The 18,883-nt window shown below is 41.8% G+C and overlaps 1 protein-coding gene across 5 annotated transcripts in view; it reads right to left on the reverse strand.

Annotated features, from left to right (window-relative positions):
- Window positions 1-3,494: 3,494 nt before the first annotated feature.
- LOC132535947 (zinc finger protein 182) overlaps window positions 3,495-18,883 on the reverse strand; it is a 40,827-nt gene continuing 25,438 nt past the window's right edge. For 3 of the 5 annotated variants that reach the window (XM_060183693.1, XM_060183692.1, XM_060183691.1), the window contains exons 4-6: window positions 8,818-8,944; window positions 8,395-8,490; window positions 3,495-6,575 (exon numbers count right to left, since the gene is read on the reverse strand). In XM_060183693.1, coding sequence (XP_060039676.1) covers window positions 4,942-6,575; window positions 8,395-8,490; window positions 8,818-8,944 — 1,857 coding nt within the window. In that variant the 3' untranslated portion in view covers window positions 3,495-4,941. The remainder of the gene's footprint in view (window positions 6,576-8,394; window positions 8,491-8,817; window positions 8,945-18,883) is intronic. The other 2 variants (XM_060183694.1, XM_060183695.1) reach the window with 2 other exon arrangements.

An 18,883-nucleotide genomic window follows, 5' to 3' on the forward strand; every position in this document is an offset into this window, starting at 1 on the left:
ACAGCTAGAAGAATCAACAGCTGATGCAAATCATTATGCAAATTATATCCTCACCTAGGATATAAATGTCATGTTGGCAATGTGGAACTAAGCTATTATTTAAATTTCCTGCTTTACACATGTTATACCATTTTTCCCCCAACTGTTTTTTCCTTTGAAGGTTACTTATCTGCTTGTATTCTTCTTCTTCTAGCGTTTGCCTTTCTTCCGTAGCCAGTCAACAGCGTCAGATTGAGCCTGATGTCAAGTTTCGAGACCTCCTTTGAATCTGGAGAGGTGGCAGTCATTGACTATGTGGGTCATAGTCTGTCTGGAGCCGCAGGGGCAGTTCGGCTCCCCAGCGATGGAACATAGCGGTGCACCGGCCATGGCCTGTTCGATAGCGATTGAGGAGGACCTTGTCACTAGAATTAAATTTCTTGTTTTTACTGTGTGGTCTAAGACATTCCTTAGCAGCCTATTGTAATAAACTTTGATAGGTGTTGTGTTTTGGTTATCTTTACAAACTGAAGAATTGTTTTTTTTTTTAATTTTTAAAAATATTTATTTATTCTTTTGTTGCTCTTGTTGTTTTATTGTTGTAGTTATTGTTGTTATTGATACTGTTGTTGTTGGATAGGACAGAGAGAAATGTAGAGAGGAGGGGAAGACAAAGGGGGAGAGAAAGACACCTGCAGACCTGTTTCGCCACTTGTGAAACGACTCCCCTACAAGTGGGGAACCGGGGGCTAGAACTGGGATCCTTACACTGGTCCTTGCACTTTGTGCCACATGCGATTAACCCACTGTACTACTGCCCAACTCCCTGAATAATCGTTTTTTAAAAGCAAAATAGTTAAATTTTATAAATAAAAATCTAAATTAATAAAGGAAAAGAAATCCAGTTCAGGTCACTTACCATGATGAAGCAGTAAGATAAACAATTGCACAAATAATGGTGTTGTCTAGAAGTGCAGGATTCAGGACTGAACTGAGGGCACAACTAGGCGTGGGGTGGAGCCTCCCATACCTGGATATATGTATATTCCCCAAGAACATGAAGTAGAAGGGCAAAGGACCTGGGTGGTGACTTACCCAGTAGAATGTACACATTATCATGAGTGAGGACCCAGGTTCAAGCCCCAAGTCCCCACCTGCAAACAGGAAGTTTCTTGAGTGATGGAGCAGTGCTGCAAGTGCCTCCTCTTCTTTCTCCCCCCTCATCCCTTATCAAATAGAAAAGGTCACTGGGAGCATGGAGTCAGTTATCAGGTCAGCAATGAGCTCCAATGATAACCCTGGTGGCAAGTAAACAGTGCAGGCTGTTCCCATTCCTATACCTGCCATTGTTGTGGGGGTCCTTGGGGGAGCTCCTCTTATGCAGAAACCCCAGGGGGCATCCCATCTCCTAGCACCTCCACTCACTCAGTCCTCATCACTAGCACCATGGAATCCTGTATCTCCAATGCCCCTCACACCCCCACTCCAGTAGTCTCGCCAAACAACCAGGTCATCATTCTACTAAGGCTGTGGAATGTCCCACTCACCCAACAACTCCTCACTATTCTCCATTCACCACTACTGTTCCCACTGCACCTCACACCACTCCCGGTGCACTCCTCTCTGTCCACGTTTGACATCTATCAGTTGCTCATTCTCTCACTCACACCCACTCTCCCTAGCATGCTCATGTTTGCTTGTGTGTGACTCCTCTGGACCTTCCCCCCTGCTCTTCCTTAGTCACCGTCATGCTGCCCCCAGGATCCTCATGTCTGTTCTCCACATTCTGTTCACCTCCAGCCTTCTGCCACTCACCTCTGTTCACTGACACATGTCCCTACATATCATCATCTATGTCCCTAGAAGCAGGCATTGAAGATCACCCTGAGAAGATCTAATTCCTTCTCTCCACCCATTTCAGGATGGTCCTAAGTGGGCCTGAAATTCCCGGAATGGTTCCTATCAGCAGGAAAATGAAATGAATCATTTACAACATTCTTGGGTCTCTTCTTAGTGGGGAGGAAAGAAGTCAGACATCACCCTACTTCCCACCACCCCCTGCCACCTCAAGTACCCTTCTCCCTGGAATGGTGATAGATGTGTCTTAATAGAGAGGATATATATATATATATATATATATATATATATATATATATATATATGTATCTATATATATATTATATGATATGTGCCCAGAGATCATTTTATTGCAGAACAATTTAGTGGAAAAAAACAAGTACTGGAGACATAGTCTCATATGTGACTCCCACTGTTCTGTTCAGCCCAAGCACTGCCCATACACAGATTTCATATCATTCCACCACAAAGATGGCCTCAGTTAAAAGCCACATTAGCAGGAGGCCCACAAATATGCTCATCACAAGTGGGGGTTCTTGCTCCAGAGTAAGTGTGATGTTAGTTGGTCTTGGTCAATCTGTCACTCACTTTGGGGAATGTTATAGTGTCAGCAGTCATGTGACAGGTGATTTACTCAATCTCCCCAAGATTGGTGGTTTACATTTAGCATAAAAAATGCATTCATGCAGTGCCCGCGTGCAGACACACACACACACACACACACACACACACACACACACACACACCACAATTGTGCGCACACACAGAGATGAACTTTGAACAACATAGAGTTTGGGGTGCCAAACCCCCAAGGAATCAAAAGTACACATATTACTTCTGACTTCTCCCAAAAGTTACTAACAGTATGATATTGATGGGAAGTCTTTCTGATAACAGTTAATGAACATTTATTTTGTATGTTATATTATGCACTGTATTTTTTTAAAATGTTTTATTTACTTATTTATTTATTGGATAAAGACAGACAAACTGAGAGAGATAGGGAAGATAGAGAGGATACAGGAAGAGAGACACCTGCAGCATTGCCATGTACAAGACCCAGATTTGAACTTGGCCCCCACCAAATTGAAGGAAATTTCTAGGCTGTGATTCTCTCTCTTTCTCTCTCTTTTGCTGTCTCTGTCTTTATCTCTAAAAATAAAAATTAAAACCATAAAGATGAGAAAATTATAACTGGTGAACTGAAAAAGATTCATATATGTGAGCCTTTCAGTTCAAACCCTTATTCAAGGTGTGTGTGTGTGTATGTGTGTGTGTGTGTGTGTGTGTGTATGGGATAACTTAAATCAGTTTACTAAGAGATAGAAAGATGTTGGTGGGCTATTATATAGGATCTGTTCACAGATGTTACTATGCATATTAATAGGCAATGTGTTCCAGTCTCAATTATTTTAGATTTACACAGTGGGGTTCAACTGATCCTAGAGTTACTTTATTTAGCACCTTTAGAAAAGAAGTGCCTTATGCTTTTGAAACTGACTGGAATCTATCATTCTGTATAGCTAGTCCATCTATTTACGCTAAAATGAAGAAAAAAACACACAAAAAGCAAAAATATGTTGGTACTATTTATAGTAAATGGTATGAAATACCATATCTAGAACTTGACATCATTATAAGAGCAACAAAGCCAAATATACTTTAGAAACTTTTATTTATTGAAAAGGTAGTCCATCCACATAATGCACTTTCTAAAACTTATGAAAGGGCATATAGTTGTTTCCATTATTTCATTTCCTAATCAACAGCTTCCCCTTCCCTTTCCTAGAGGTAATCAGGGTTCCCAGTTTTTTGTTTATCTTTCCATAGACAATTTTTGCATGGACACTCAGTTATGTATTTACCATTTGGTCTCTGTTTTATGTACAAATGATAGTACATTAGACACACTATTTTGCACCTTGTTTTCTCATCTACTAATACATATTGGAGGTCATCTCACATCATTATACAAATGGTGTCCAAGGCTTCAGTATTCATTTCTGTATTTATTTGTTTTTCTTTTTTCAGTCTAGGAGTTTACTATATGAATATACACCAAGAAATTAGAGACCAGAGCCTTGCTGTTATCTTTTGGATAGCTTCCAAGCTTTTGTTTTCACCAATTCATCAATGGAAACCTCTGTGTGTTCTTATTTTGTTTATGTGTGAATATATACATTCTTAGAAGTGGAATTGCTGACTCAAAAGCCAGGCACATATGTTATTATTTTTAATCACATTGGAATCCTTCCTCTTTTTTTTTTGTTTTTGTTACCAGAGCACTGTTCAGCTCTGACTTATGGTGGTGCGGGGGATTGAACCTGAGACTTTGGAGCCTCAGGCATGAGAGTCTGTTTGTATTGCCATTATGCTATCTACCCTCCGCCGGAATCCTTCCTCTTTAAATAGAGTTTTTTTCTGGACTTGCTACTTAATGGAGGTTCATGTGGGGATAGATGCTGAAGCCATATTATAGGCAGAAGACAGTTTTTCTTACAGCTGAGATCTGTCCTATTTATTAGGTCTTTCAGATTTGGTTTCTCTGGAATTTGGTTCTTCACAAGGAATGCTCCTTTCTCATGCCCAAGATCCTGCCAACTTTTCCTCCCATGAATACAACAAACTCTCTGAAAATATGACTTGTATGAGAAATTCTTCATTTAGGTCCCTGATCATCTCTCCTTAGATCCAAATGGGTCCAGGAAACACCCTACCTCTCAACTGCCCATGCTCTCTGCATCTATAGTGTGTAAACATAATCTTGCGCCTCCAGATAGATCCTGAGCCACAATTAAGACTCCTTACCAGTAATGTCCCACATCTACAGCCTTAAGTGTTCATGCTGAGACTTCCTGATTTTCTGATTTCCTTTGACTCTGGTAGTCTTCTTTGCAGGATTTCAGTTCCCTCCTAATTTTGTCAGATATAGAGATTATAGTCCTGCTTCTTTGTCTCCTTGTAGTTTTTGAATATAGACTGAGATGAAAAGAAAATAAAGTCAACTTAATTTATCATATTTAAAGAGTCAGAACATACTTTTAAAATAATTCAATGCACACAACTTTCCTACAGTGTACACAACAGGCACTATTGATTTATCCTCTAATGTGTAATGAGCTGTGACTTCTGAGTGTGGCCGTTCCCATAGACTTTCTTTCCTGTATGCGTTCTCTGATGTACAATAAGGTTTGATTTCTGTGTAAATGCTTTCCCACAATCTGGACACTTGTAAGGTTTCTCTCCCGTATGAGTTCTCTGGTGTACAGTGAATGTTGATTTTTCTCTAAAAGCTTTGCCGCACTCAGTGCATGCATATGGTTTCTCTCCTGTGTGTGTTCTCTGGTGTATTATGAGTTGGGACTTCTGGCTAAAAGCTTTCCAACATACAGGACATTCATATGGTTTCTCTCCTGTATGAATTCTCTGGTGTATAATGAGCTTTGACTTTTCTCTGAAGGCTTTGCCACATTCATTACATTTGTAGGGCTTTTCTTCGGTATGAGTTCTTTGATGGATAATGAGATATGACTTCTGGGAAAATGCTTTTTCACATTCATTGCATTCATATGGTTTCTCTCCTGTATGGCCTCTCTGGTGTAGCATGAGATAGGATTTCTGAGAGAAAGCTTTCTCACATTCATTACATTCAAAGGGTTTCTCTCCCGAATGAGTTCTTTGATGTACACCAAGGTTTGACTTTTGGGTGAATGTTTTTCCACACACATTACATTCATAGGGTTTCTCTCCTGTGTGGGTTCTTTGATGTACAATGAGGGTTGACTTCTCATTGAAAGACTTCCCACATTCAGTACATTTATGAGGTTTCTCTCCCGTATGTGTTCTCTGATGTACAATGAGAGTGGACTTATCACTGAAAGTTTTCTTACACTCATTACATTCATGGGGTTTCTTTCCTGTATGACTGCTATGATGTATAATTAGATCAAGTTTCTGCATAAAAGATTCCCCACATTTAGTGCATTCATAGGTTTTCTCTCCTGTGTGAATTTTCTGATGGACAATGAGGTTTGACTTCTGAGTGAAAGCTTTTCCACATTCATTACATTCATAAGGTTTCTCTCCTGTGTGAGTTCTGTAATGTATGATGACAGTGGATTTTTCTCTGAAGGCTTTTCCACATTCAGGACATGCAAAGGGTCGCTCTCCAGTATGAGTTCTCAAGTGTATAATGAGCTGAGATTTTTGGCTAAAGGCCTTTCCACATTCAGTACATGCAAAGGGTTTCTCTCCTGTATGGGTTCGCCAATGTACAATAAGATGTGACTTTTTGCTGAAGGTCTTCCTGCAGGCAGTACATTCAAAGGGTTTCTCTCCGTTCTTAATTCTCTGGTGTAGACTAAGGCCTTCCTTTTGCTTTAGGGCTTTCCCACATTCTTTATATTCATAGGGTTTCACTCCAGGATTCACTTTCTCATATTCAGTATGGAAGAATATTTTTGAGCATTCATTATCATGGCTCTTTCCAGCAGGGCTTCTTGTAAATAAATCTAAACTCTCAACCATATTACTTCCAAATAAGTCATGTTTATGAGGTCTTTGAATTGAAGCTATAGGATCTGTGCTCAGATGAAGTGTGCTTGCAAATTCACTATAGCTATAGTCAATCTTGGTGGGGATAATTATTTCCTTGTCAGAGAATCCAACTTGCATCAACCAACACTTATCCTGGTCATTCTGGTGCTGTCTCTCAATCTGTTCTTCAATGGGACAGGCTTCTAGAAAGAATTACAATAAACCAATTTTATAATTAAACATAATGGAACTGACCTTCTGTAGAAATGTTCTGCCAGGGGCTGGATGGTAGCACAGTGGGTTAAGCGCACATTGTGCAAAGCCCACAGACTGGCGTAAGGAACCTGATTTGAGCCCCTGGCTCCCCACTTGCAGAGGGGGTCACTTCACAGACGATGAAGCAGGTCTGCATGTGTCTATCTTTCTCTCCTCTTCTCTGTCTTCCCCATCTCTCTCGATTTCTCTCTCTCCTATCCAACAACAATGACAGCAATAATAACAACAACAACAATAAGCAACAAAAGGGAAAAAATAACCTCCAGTAGTAGTGGATTCATGGTTCAGGCACCGAGCCCCAGCAATAAACCTGGAGGCAAAAGAAAGAAGGAAAGAAGGAGAGAAAGGAAGAAAGGAAGAAAGAAAAATGTTCTGCCATATGAAAGTATGAAAGATGATACTGCTATCTCATTTTAACTGTCTCTCATTTCTGGAGTCTTTTGACCATCAAAATAATGATCTTTACCAATTGTCTCTGTTATGCACAAAACCCAGATTTGGACCTAGCCTCCACCATATTGAAGGAAGCTTCAGCATTGTGATATCATTGTCTTCCTATCTCCATCTCTTTCCCTCTATCTGAAAAAGTTGTCCTGGAGTGATAAAGCCTCAGTTGACACCAAAAGAATTATTTTCTACTAAAATCCTACATCCTAGATATTTGGTAACCTAGAACAATATTTCCATGATAGGGGACAAAGGAGCCTATTAAATACCACCATGGCATACTTAACAGCAAACTCCAGTGCAAGGAACTAAAGGGCAAATAACCCAGATGCATGAAAAAAATGTGGAGAGGAATCCTCTGGAGATTATAAGAGACACAAATTCAATTTGCTATGAGCACATTTTGGCACCCAGATTCCTGACTTCTATATACCATTCCCAAAAAAAGGACTCAGTGTTCCTTGGGAAGTTTCTTCTTGTAGGTAGGAAATGGGGCATGAGAACCTAGAACATATTTTTTGTGATAGAAAGCATTCAAAGAATGAAGGTGACATTTTGAAAGAAGACTCAACCTAAAGAAACACCTACTAGATAAACTGAGAATAACTTGGACATCCAAATGAATACTTTTAGTAAATAGGAATGGGTTGTAATACACTGAAAAATAAAAATGATGGCTTTATTCTCACATTAGTATGATTTAAGATGAATAAGGGAAAGTTCCTTACACAGAATCCCAAATTATCTATGTAGAAGAAATGATAGACAATTTACCGTTTCATTTTTCAATATTTTTAAAATTATCTTTATCTATTTATTGGATTGAAACAGTCAGAAATTGCAGATGCTACCATGACACCAACCTGACTTCCCTGTGTGGAAGACATCACCAATGTATCCTGGATGCCCACCTCTCCAGAGCCCTGCCCCATTAGGGAAAGAGAGACAGGCTGGGAGTATGGATCGACCTGCCAATGACCATGTTCAGCGGGGAAGCAATTACAGAAGCCAGATCTTCCACCTTCTGCATCCCATAATGATCCTGGGTCCATGCATCCAGATGGATAAAGAATAGGAAAGCTTTCAAGGGGGGGATGGGATGTGGAACTCTGCTGGTGGAAACTGTGTGGAATTGTACTCCTCTTATCCTATGGTCTCATTGATATTTTCTTTTATAAATAATTTTTAAAAGAAATAAATCATTTTCAATAGATTTTTGCAAGCCCTTCCAGAGGAATTCTTCTCTACCACCCCCAAGCGACAAGTTGAGACCTTCTAGCCTGGAATGACCTCACTCACCTGGAATGTTCCAGGCTGGGACTTTGCCTTCTTGCGGGTATGGTTCTTCTCCCTCCAGTTTGAGGATGAGGTCTGGTTTGGCAACCTGCTGCCCTACTAATAAGAAACGACACTAACCCCTCCTTGGTCTTTTTTTTTTTGGGAGGGTGTGTCTAAGAGGAAGGTGGAGTTTGGGGGAATGCGTGGGTAGTTAACACAATGGGAAAGCTAAACCATTTCACCTGGGTGTTAAGTTCAAGAACATCCTAGCAGGAAAGCAAAGAGGGAAAAGGCATTTGGATCCCTGGAATTCAACAGGAAATGCTCTAAGCGGGGGGGGGGGGGGGAAGAGACCTTGCAGGTTTCCAGAAGGGACAGAGAACGGGCCGTCTATGGAGTGTGCTGATGGGATCCTGTGAACGCTCTAAAGGAAGCCAGTCATACCCACAGATAGCAAGTGGCTGTAGGTTTCCAGCATCACGTCTCTGTAGAGAGTCCTCTGTGGAAAGCTCAGGCACTGCCATTCCTCCTGGGTGAAATCCACAGCCACATCTTCGAAAGTCACCAGCCCCTGTAATGTTCGCACGGTTCCTTTGATTATGGAATGCAAGTGACAAGTGACGGGGCGGGGATCAGGATGGACTGTAAGGGCAGTGTTTCCAATCGGGCTCCCTAGTTGTGAAGGTGACATCGTAAGGGATGTCTGCCTGAAGTGGACCACCTGGGAAAACAGAAAAACTCAGCGTGGTAAAAGAAAGCATATGGCAAAGTGGTACTGGCACAAGGAGCGACAGACAGTGCTGCTGTAGATCTCAAAGGAGAAACCGCTGCAGTAGTGCAGCGGGTTAAGCCCACTTGGCTGGCTCAAAGTGCAAGGACCAGCATAAGAATCCCAGTTCAGGGGAGTCGGGCGGTAGCGCAGTGGGTTAAGCGCAGGTGGCGCAAAGCACAAGGACTGGCGTAAAGATCCTGGTTCGAGGCCCCAGTTCCCCATCTGCAGGGGAGTCCCTTCACAGGCAGTGAAGCAGGTCTGCAAGTGTCTATCTTTCTCACTCCATCTCTGTCTTTACCCCCTCTCCATTTCTCTCTGTCCTATCCAACAACGACAACATCAATAACAACAACAACAATTGCAACAACAATAAAAACAACAATGGCAACAAAAAGGAAATAAATAAATATTTTTAAAAAATTTTTTTAAAAAAGAGAAACCATACTTGTATGGTTTTGTACCTGAGCTCTGACAAAGCTTACCCTGCAAAGCAGTAAGGAGAGACAGGCCTCTCTCTCTCTCTCTCTCCATATGTATATGTATATGTATATGTATATGTATATGTATATGTATATGTATATGTATATGTATATGTATATGTATATGTATATGTATATGTATATGTATATGTATATGTATATGTATATGTATATGTATATGTATATGTATATGTATATGTATATGTATATGTATATGTATATGATGTATATGTATATATAGTTTGCTTATTGGATAGAAGTGTCTCTCACTTTTTCAATTCATTAATCTATTTGTTTTATTTGATAGGACACAGTAAAATGCAGAGGGGCAGGGGAGATAAAGAGGGAGAGAGAAAGGGAGACATCTGTATCACTGCTTTAACCCCCTGCAGGTGGGGAGCAGGGGCTCAAACCCAGATCCTTACACATGATTCCTGTGTGCTCTGTGTGCCACCTCTTAGACCAAGTGTCTCTCTTCCTATGTCCCTCTCAACCATCCCCTTCCCTCTAAATTTCTCTCTGTCTCTATCCAGGAAAAGAGAGGAAGAAGGGGAGGGGGAGGGAGAAGGAGAGAGAAAGGGGGGGGAGATAGTAGTTAGGCAAAAAAAGGCTTTCATGCTTGAGGTTCTGAGTTCCCATGTTTAATCCCCCAGCACTATCATAAGACAGAGTTTAGCAGTGCTCTGGTCTCCCCCTCTGTTATTCTTCTCTCTGTATCACTTATTTTAAAAAAATAAAACAATAAGCGCACATGCCACGAAGCCCAAGGACTGGCATAAGGATCCCAGTTCAAGACCCCGGCTCCCCACCTGCAGGGGAGTTGCTTCACAAGTGGTTATCTTTCTCTCCTCCTTTCTGTCTTCCCCTCCTCTCTTCATTTATCTCTGTCCTATCCAACAATGACGACATCAACAACAACAATAATAATAACTACAATAAAAAACAAGGATAACAAAAGGGAATAAATAAATAAAACAAAAGTATATTTAAGAATGAGAGAAAGAGAAAGGAAGGGAGGAAGGTAGAAAGGAAGGAAGGAAGAAGAAAGGAAAAAGTAAGTTGGGGGTGTCAGGCAGTAGCACACTGGGTTAACTGTACATAATAGCACACCCACTCAAGGATCGAGGTGCGAGCACCTGCTCCCCACCTGCAGGGGGCGTCGCTTGACAAGTGGTGAAACAGGTCTGTAGGTATCTCTCTGTCTCTCTCCCTCTCCTCTCAATTTCTCTCTGTTCTATCCAATAAAATGGAAAAAAAATAGCCACCAAGAGCAGTGGATCCATAGTGCAGGCACTGAGCCCCAACACTAACCCTGGAGGCAAAAAAGAAGAAAGAAAGAAAGAAAGAAAGAAAGAAAGAAAGAAAGAAAGAAAGGAAAAAAGAAAAGGAAAGGAAAAAAATGTTGGCTGCTGGGAGCTATGGATTTGTTATGTAGGCACCAGGTCCCAGCAATAAACCTAGTAGCAAAAAAAAAAAAAAAGGTGAGGTGAGAATGAGGGTGGGGTGGGGGAGGAAGTGATATGGGGCAAACAAGTCAAAGAACACACAGAGGTTCTCTCTTAATTTTTAAAACTTTATTTATTTATTTTTTCTATTTCTTATTATCTATTTATTGGTTAGAGATAGCCAGAAGCCGAGAGGGTAGGGAAAGATAGAGAGGGAGAGAGAAAGAGAGACATCTGCAGACCTGCTTCACCATTCACAAAGCTTTCCTCCTGTAGGTGGGGACTGGGGCTTGAACCTGGGTCCTTGCACATTGTAACATATGTGCTCAACCAGGTGCACCACCACCTGGCCCTCCGAGACCCTCTCTGTAGCACCAACAGAAAGTCATCCACCAGAGGAACCACACTTTGCCTCACTGATCAAAGGCTTCTAAGAATCCTATAACCCATCCCAATCTCCAACTGTCCTCAAAACAAACCAGTGAGGGGCCGGGTGGTGGTTTCCTCAGTAGAGCGCACATATTACCATGCCTGAGGACACTGGTTCAAACTGCAGATCCCCACCTGCAGGGGGTGGGGGTGGGGCGGAAGCTTCACAAGCAGTGAAACAGTTCTACAGGTGTCTCTCTTTCTCTTCTCCCCTCTCTTTCTGCCTCTCACCGGTGCTCTAACAAGTAAGGAAAAAGGGGAAAAGATATCTGGGAATGGTGTTCAAGCAGGTGATAATGCTTGTGGGGAAAAAAGATGAAAACTGGGGTGATACCTAGAAGGAACCCAGGTGCCCAACAGCAGATGAGTGGCTGAGAAAGCTGTGGTACATATACACAATGGAATACTATGCAGCTATTAAGAACAATGAGCCCACATTATCTGACCCATCTTGGACACAGCTAGAAGGAATTATGTTAAGTCAGCTAAGTCAGAAAGATAAAGATGAGTATGGGATGTCCCCACTCATCAACAGAAGTTGTGAAAGAAGAACAGAAAGGGAAACTAAAAGCAGGATCTGATTAAATTGAGAGCAGGGCACCAAAGTAAAAACACTGTGGTGAAGGGGAGGGCGGCCATTGGGCTTACCCGCACAGTGGAGGGTGGGGGGTGGGGATGGGACACAGTCTTTTGGTGGTGGGAGTGGTGTTTATGTACAATCCAGACTTCCCTGGACAGATGACCCCATCAGTGTACTGGAGCTCCACTTCCTCAGAGCCCCACCCTACTAGGGAAAGAGAGAGGCAGACTGGGAGTATGGATCGACCAGTCAACACCCATGTTCAGCGGGGAAGCAATTACAGAAGCCAGACCTTCCACCCTCTGCAACCCACAACGACCCTGGATCTGTTCTCCCAGAGAGATAGAGAATGGGAAGGCTATCAGGGGAGGGGGTGGGATGTGGCAATCGGGTTGTGGGAATTGTGCAGAATTGTACCCCTCTTATTCTATGGTTTTGTTAATGTCTCCTTTCTTAAATAAATAAATAATTAGTTAAAAATTAAAAAAAGAAAACTGGGGTGATAGCATAGTGATTATACAAAAAGATTTCCATGCATGCGGCACCTAAGACCCCAGGTTTGATCCCCAGAACCACTGTAAGTCATTGCTGAGTGGTGTTCTGAAAAAGAAAAAAAATTGATGAAAACAGTGTGCAATCGTTCAACACTTAAGAGTCACAGGAAATTGGAGTCTGGTGGTAGCGCAGCGAGTTAAGCGCACGTGGCTGGCGCAAAGCGCAAGGATCGGCATAAGGATCCGGGTTCGAGACCCCTGCTACCCACCTGCAGGGGAGTCACTTCACAGGTGGTGAAGCAGGTCTGCAGGTGTCTGTCTTTCTCTCCCCCTCTCTGTCTTGCCCTCCTCTCTCCATTTCTCTCTGTCCTAACAATGACGACATCAATAACAACAATAATAACTACAACAATAAAAAAGAGTCATAGGAAATATTTAAGTGATTAAAATCAAGTCATCTTGCCATGATGTCAGCAAAATGACAGAGTAGGGAGCTCCCATCTCTCACTAAGCCTTCCCTCCCCCCTCACCAAATAAAAAGAAAAAGAAAGAAAAGATATAAGCAAGGGAACAAAACAATCAGATATTGTCAAAACTCTGGAAACCAGTCAAACAGTCAAAGGGCTTATAGTAATCAAGTTGGCATGAAGGAAGACACATGTCTGTCCCGCATGCTGCTTGGCCCTGTCCCGCACTTCCTGTGCGAAGTGGCAGTGTCAATGGCCCCAGTCTAGCACCCCTCCCCCCGGTTCCCGGTTTGGGAAAAGCAGAGATCTGAAATGAGTGTGGGTCTGCTCTAACCTGTCTGGGTTGTGTCGAACCTGAGGGTTCGACACAACGAGCTTGTCTCTGCTTCACAGAGTTGACCACCAGGGGGTGCTCTAAAAAGTTATAAGGTTAACTAGCGACCCATAGCTATCTGGAGCAAAATAGCATAGTCCAGACATACCACAGAGGGTCAAAGGCCTAACAGGAAAAGCTGAAGGAGATTTTTAAATATATATATATATATATATATATATATATATATATTATTTACTTTGGGTAGAGACAGAAATCAATTGAGAGGGGGTAGAGAGAGAGGGAGAGATAGAGAGACAACTCCAGTACTGTTTCACAGTTTGTGAAGCTACCCCCTCCACCGCAAGAGGGCGATCGGGGGCTTGACTGTAGATGCTTGAGAATGGTAACGTGTGCATTACTACCCAGCTCCTCGGGGTAATTCTTCGGGACATTAGGACATCCCAAAGGACACATGTATCGAGAATTTAGAAAGTCATGCATCTGCCCAAGCCTACATATATGTTCACAGAAGACTAACTGCCCAGGTCTTCCTGAGCTTAGAAAATGAAAGTGGCCTAGTGAGGTAGCTCTCACTTGGATAGTGCGTTGCTTTGTCGTGCATGCCATCCAGGTCTGAGCTCAGCCCCCACCACACTGGAGGAAGCTTTAGTGTCATGGTCTCTTTTTTCTCTCTCTCTGACTCTATGTCTATATATTTAAAAAAAGAAAAATTCCAATCCTTACAGGAATCAAGTCCAATTTTGATATTTAAACTCATTCCAGTGGTCTGGGGGATGGCGCAGAGGATAAAGCATTGGATTCTCAAGCATGAAGTCCCAAGTTCAATCCCTGGCAGCAAAAGTACCAGAATGATGATTGGTTCTCTCTCTCCTCCTATCTTTCTCATTAATAAATAAATAAAATCTTGAAAAAATAAACTCATTCCAGATTGTACAAAATAGGAAAACTGAAAGCCAACCACATGAAGATCAGTGCCAAAATCTTTAAGTAAAAAAAAAAAAAAAAGTATTAGAAAACAGACTACAGGGGCCAGGTGGTGGCGCACCTGGTTGAGCGCACATGCTACAGTGTGCAAGGACCCAGGTTCAAGACCCCGGTCCCCACCTGCAGGCAGAAAGCTTCAGAAGTGGTGAAGCAAAAAAAAAAAAAAAAAACAGAAGTGGTGAAGCAGGGCTGCAGGTGTCTCTCTGTCTCTCTCCCTCTCTATCACCCTCTTCCCGCTCAATTTCTGACAGTCTCTTTATCCAACAAATAAAGATAAAAAAATAAAAAAAAAGAAAACAGACTACATATACATCATGCCAGATTCCAGGTATCAAGGACAGTTCAGTTTCAGAAAATTCATTAATATCACTCACCATTTTAACAGACCTGGAGAGAAAATGTGTATTACTCGTATCCATAAACTAGGGCAAAATATATACCTGAAAGCAAAAGTACACAATAGTCTGCAGTGAGTAGCCCTCAACACTTCACCTGCACTATTCCAGCCTTTAGGTCCATGATTGCTCAACAGTTTGTTTGGCTTTGAATGTTAACTCTCTTTTCAGCCACCAGTTTCCAGAGGCCAGCAGGATGCCGACCAGACTTCCCTGGACAGACAACCCCACCAATGTGTCCTGGAGCTCCACTACCCCAGACACTCACCCTACTAGGGAAAGAGAGAGGCAGACTGGGAGTATGGATCGACCAGTCAACGCCCATGTTCAGCGGGGAAGCAATTACAGAAAACAGACCTTCCAGCTTCTGCATCCCACAATGACCTTGGATCTATACTCCCAGAGGAATAAAGAATAGGAAAGCTATCAGGGGAGGGGATGGGATACGGAGATCTGGTGGTGAGAATTGTATGGAGTTGTACCCCTTTTGTCCTATGGTTTTGTTAATGTCTCCTTTTTTAAATAAATAAATAAATAGAAAACGTGTATTACTAATGTAAGAAATGCTGACATGCATACATCAGAAAAGACATTAATAAATAAATGTTGGAGAGGTTGTGGGGGTAAGAGAATTCTATACTGCGGGAGGGAATGCATATTGGTCTGAACCATATGGATAGCAGTCTGAAGAACTCACGGAATACTAGAAATAGGCCTATCCTGTGACCTCGCAATTTCTCTCCTAAGGATATATACAAAGGAACCAAACATACCCATCCAAAGAGATCTATGCATACCTTTGTTCACAGAAGCACAATTTGTAATAGCTCCAAGTATGGAAGCAATACAGATGTCCAACAACAGACGAGTAACTAAGAAAGTTGTGTTTAGGGAGTCGGGCGGTAGCACAGCTGGTTAAGCATACTTGGTGCGAAGCGCAAGGACTGGCTTAAGGATCCCGGTTCGAGCCCCCAGCTCCCCAGCTGCAAGGGAGTTGCTTCACAGGCGGTGAAGCAGGTCTGCAGGTGTCTATCTTTCTCTCCCCCCTCTCTGTCTTCCCCTCCTCTCTCCATTTCTCTCTATCCTATCCAACAACGACGACATCAGTAACAACAACAATAATAACTACAACAACAATAAAAAAACAAGGGCAACAAAAGGGAAAATAAATAAATATATAAAAATTTAAAAAAGAAAGTTGTATATATACATGTATATATATATAATGAAATACTACTCAGCTATTAAGAATGATGAATTATACTCTGTTGACCTCAACTAAATCAATCCCACCAGTGCTGGCATGCCTTGTTCTGCTGCTACTTACAAAGTTTTACTTCATGTTTCCCATTTCTGTACTTATTTCTCAACGTTTGTCTATGAGTGAGGTCATCCCCTATGCATCCTTTTCTTTCTGGTTTATCTCACTTAACATGATTCATGATTCCTTCAGGCTCCATCCAGGATGAGCTGAAGAAGGTGAATTCATCATTCTTTTTTTTCAGACACATTTATTTATTTTTTGATTTTTATTAGTGACTTAATATTGGTTTACAAAAATTATAAGATATAAACACAAATCCATCAGGAATTCTGAAGCTGACACAGTCAATTAATTGGATGAAGAATATGTTATAAAGTATCAGAAATAGACCTAATAAAAAAGGAGATTAAGTGAGCTTGAGGATAGGAATTTAGAAATGATTCAGGTGGAAGAGATGATTTTTGTTTTTTGTTTTTTAATTAATTAATTAATTTTCCCTTTTGTTGCCCTTGTTGTTTAATATTGTTGTGGTTGTTATTGTTGTTGCTACTGATGTTGTTGTTGTTGTATAGGACAGAGAGAAATAGAGACAGGAGGGGAAGACAGAGAGGGGGAGAGAAAGACAGACACCTACAGACATGCTTCACCGCTTGTGAAGCGACTCCCCTGCAGGTGGGGAGCCAGGGTTTCGAACCGGGATCCTTAAGCCACTTTTTCCATTTTATTAGATAGGACAAAGACACATTGAGAGAGGAGGAGAGATAGAGAGGGGGAGAGAAAGATAGACACCTGCAGACCTGCTTCACCACTTGTGAAGCGACCTCCCTGCAGGTGGGGATCAGAGGTCCTTGCACTTAGTACTATGTGTACTTAACCCGGTACGCCACCACCCAATTGGAAGAGAAGATTTTTAAAAGTAAATAAAACATACAAGAACTATTGGTCACCATTAGACAAACCTCCTAAGATTATGGATATTATTTATTTTATTTTTTATTATCATTATTTATTGGATAGAGACATCCAGAAATCAAGAGGGAAGGGGATGATAGAGAGAGAGACAGATAGACAGAGAGACACCCGCAGCACTGCTTCACCACTTGCAAAGCTTTCCCCCTGCAGGTAGGAACCAGGGGCTCGAACCTGGGTCCTTGCACATTGTAATACGTGCTCTTAACCAGGTGTGGCCCCTAAGATTATAAATATGTTATGATAAATAAGTCATTCACAATTATCATTAATATTTCAGAAGAGAGGAAGGAGAGAGTTTATTTAAGTTGATAATAGCTGAGAACCTTCCCAAAATGTACACAGTGATTTGGATGTATATGTTCACAAAGCCAATAGATCACCTTACTATAAACATAAAAATATTTCTTTCCGGGGCAGGAGGAGATAGCATAATGATTATGCAAAGAGACTCTCACGCCTGAGGCTCCAAAGTGTCCCAGGTTCAATCCTCCACACCACCATATGCCAGAGCTGAGCAGTGTTTTTGTAAATTATATATATATTTCAGAACACATTATATGAAAACTGTCACAATCCAATTATAAAGAATTTTAAAGCCAATGGAGGATAGATGGGTGGACAATAACCTACAAAATAACCCTCCCTGGGACATCAGTATATTTCACATTAGAAACCCTAAATGTCAGTAGAGAGTGGAATGGCATATTCAAAGTATACAAAAATGACAGCCAGTAATATTCTAGCTAGCAAAACCACATATATGTAAAACTATACTCCAAAACTATACTAATAAAAACAGTCTGATATTGGAAGAAAAAAGGCACAACTATCAACAGAATAACATTAAGATCCTAGAATTAAATCCAAGCATATATGACCAACTAACATTTAACAAAAAAAGTCAAGAAAGACCATCTTCTCTTTTATTTTTATTTAATTTATTATTGGATAGAGACAGAAATTGAGGGGGAGGGGGAGATAGAGACAGAGACAGACAGAGAGACACCTGCAGCACTACTTCACGACACATGAAGCCTTCCCCCTGCAGGTGGGGACCAGGGGCTTGAACCCGGGTCCTTGTGAAGTATATTGTGTGTGCTTAACCACGTGTGCTAACCACTTGACCCCCAAGAAACTCTATCTTTAACAAAAGGTTTTAGAAAATCTGGGGAACACACACACAATGAAATTGGATACATTTTTCATATCATCTACAAAATATTTTCATTATCTGTATTTGTTGGATAGAGACAGCCAGAAATTAAAAGGGAAGGGGGTGATAGAGGGGGGGGGAGAATGAGAGAGAGAGAGAGAGAGTCACCTGCAACACTGCTTCATCATTCGAAAAGCTTTCCCTCTGCAGGTGGGGACCGGGAGCTCCAATCCAGGTCCTTGAGCATTGTAGTATGTGTGCTCAACCAGGTGCACCACCGCCCACCCCTTAAAATTTTATCCCAAAAGGATCAAAGATGCAAATATGGGTCAGGGAAATGTGCAGTGGTAGTGCACCTAACATGCACGCCTGTGGTCCCAGGTATCTCAGGTTCAACCCCTGGCACCATCGTTTGCAAGAGTGTCGCAGTGCTCTGGTCGCATTCTCTCTCAAGAAAAACAACAAAATTCGAGGCCTACAAGTGGCACATCTGGTTAAGCACACAAGTTACCATGAGCAAGGACCTGGGCTCAAACCCCTTGTCCTCACCTGCAGAGCAGAAGCTTCATAAATGTTGAAGCAGTGCTGCAGGTATATATTCCTCTCTTCCCCTGTGTCTCTTCTCCCCTCTCAACTTACCTCTGTCCTATCAAAAATAAACAAAAGAAAGGGGAGTCGGGCAGTAGCAGGGCGGTAGTGCAGTGGGTTAAGCGCACATGGTGCAAAGTTTAAGGACCAT

The sequence above is a fragment of the Erinaceus europaeus genome, chromosome X (genome assembly GCF_950295315.1).
Source record: "Erinaceus europaeus chromosome X, mEriEur2.1, whole genome shotgun sequence".
Taxonomy (NCBI): Eukaryota; Metazoa; Chordata; class Mammalia; order Eulipotyphla; family Erinaceidae; genus Erinaceus; species Erinaceus europaeus.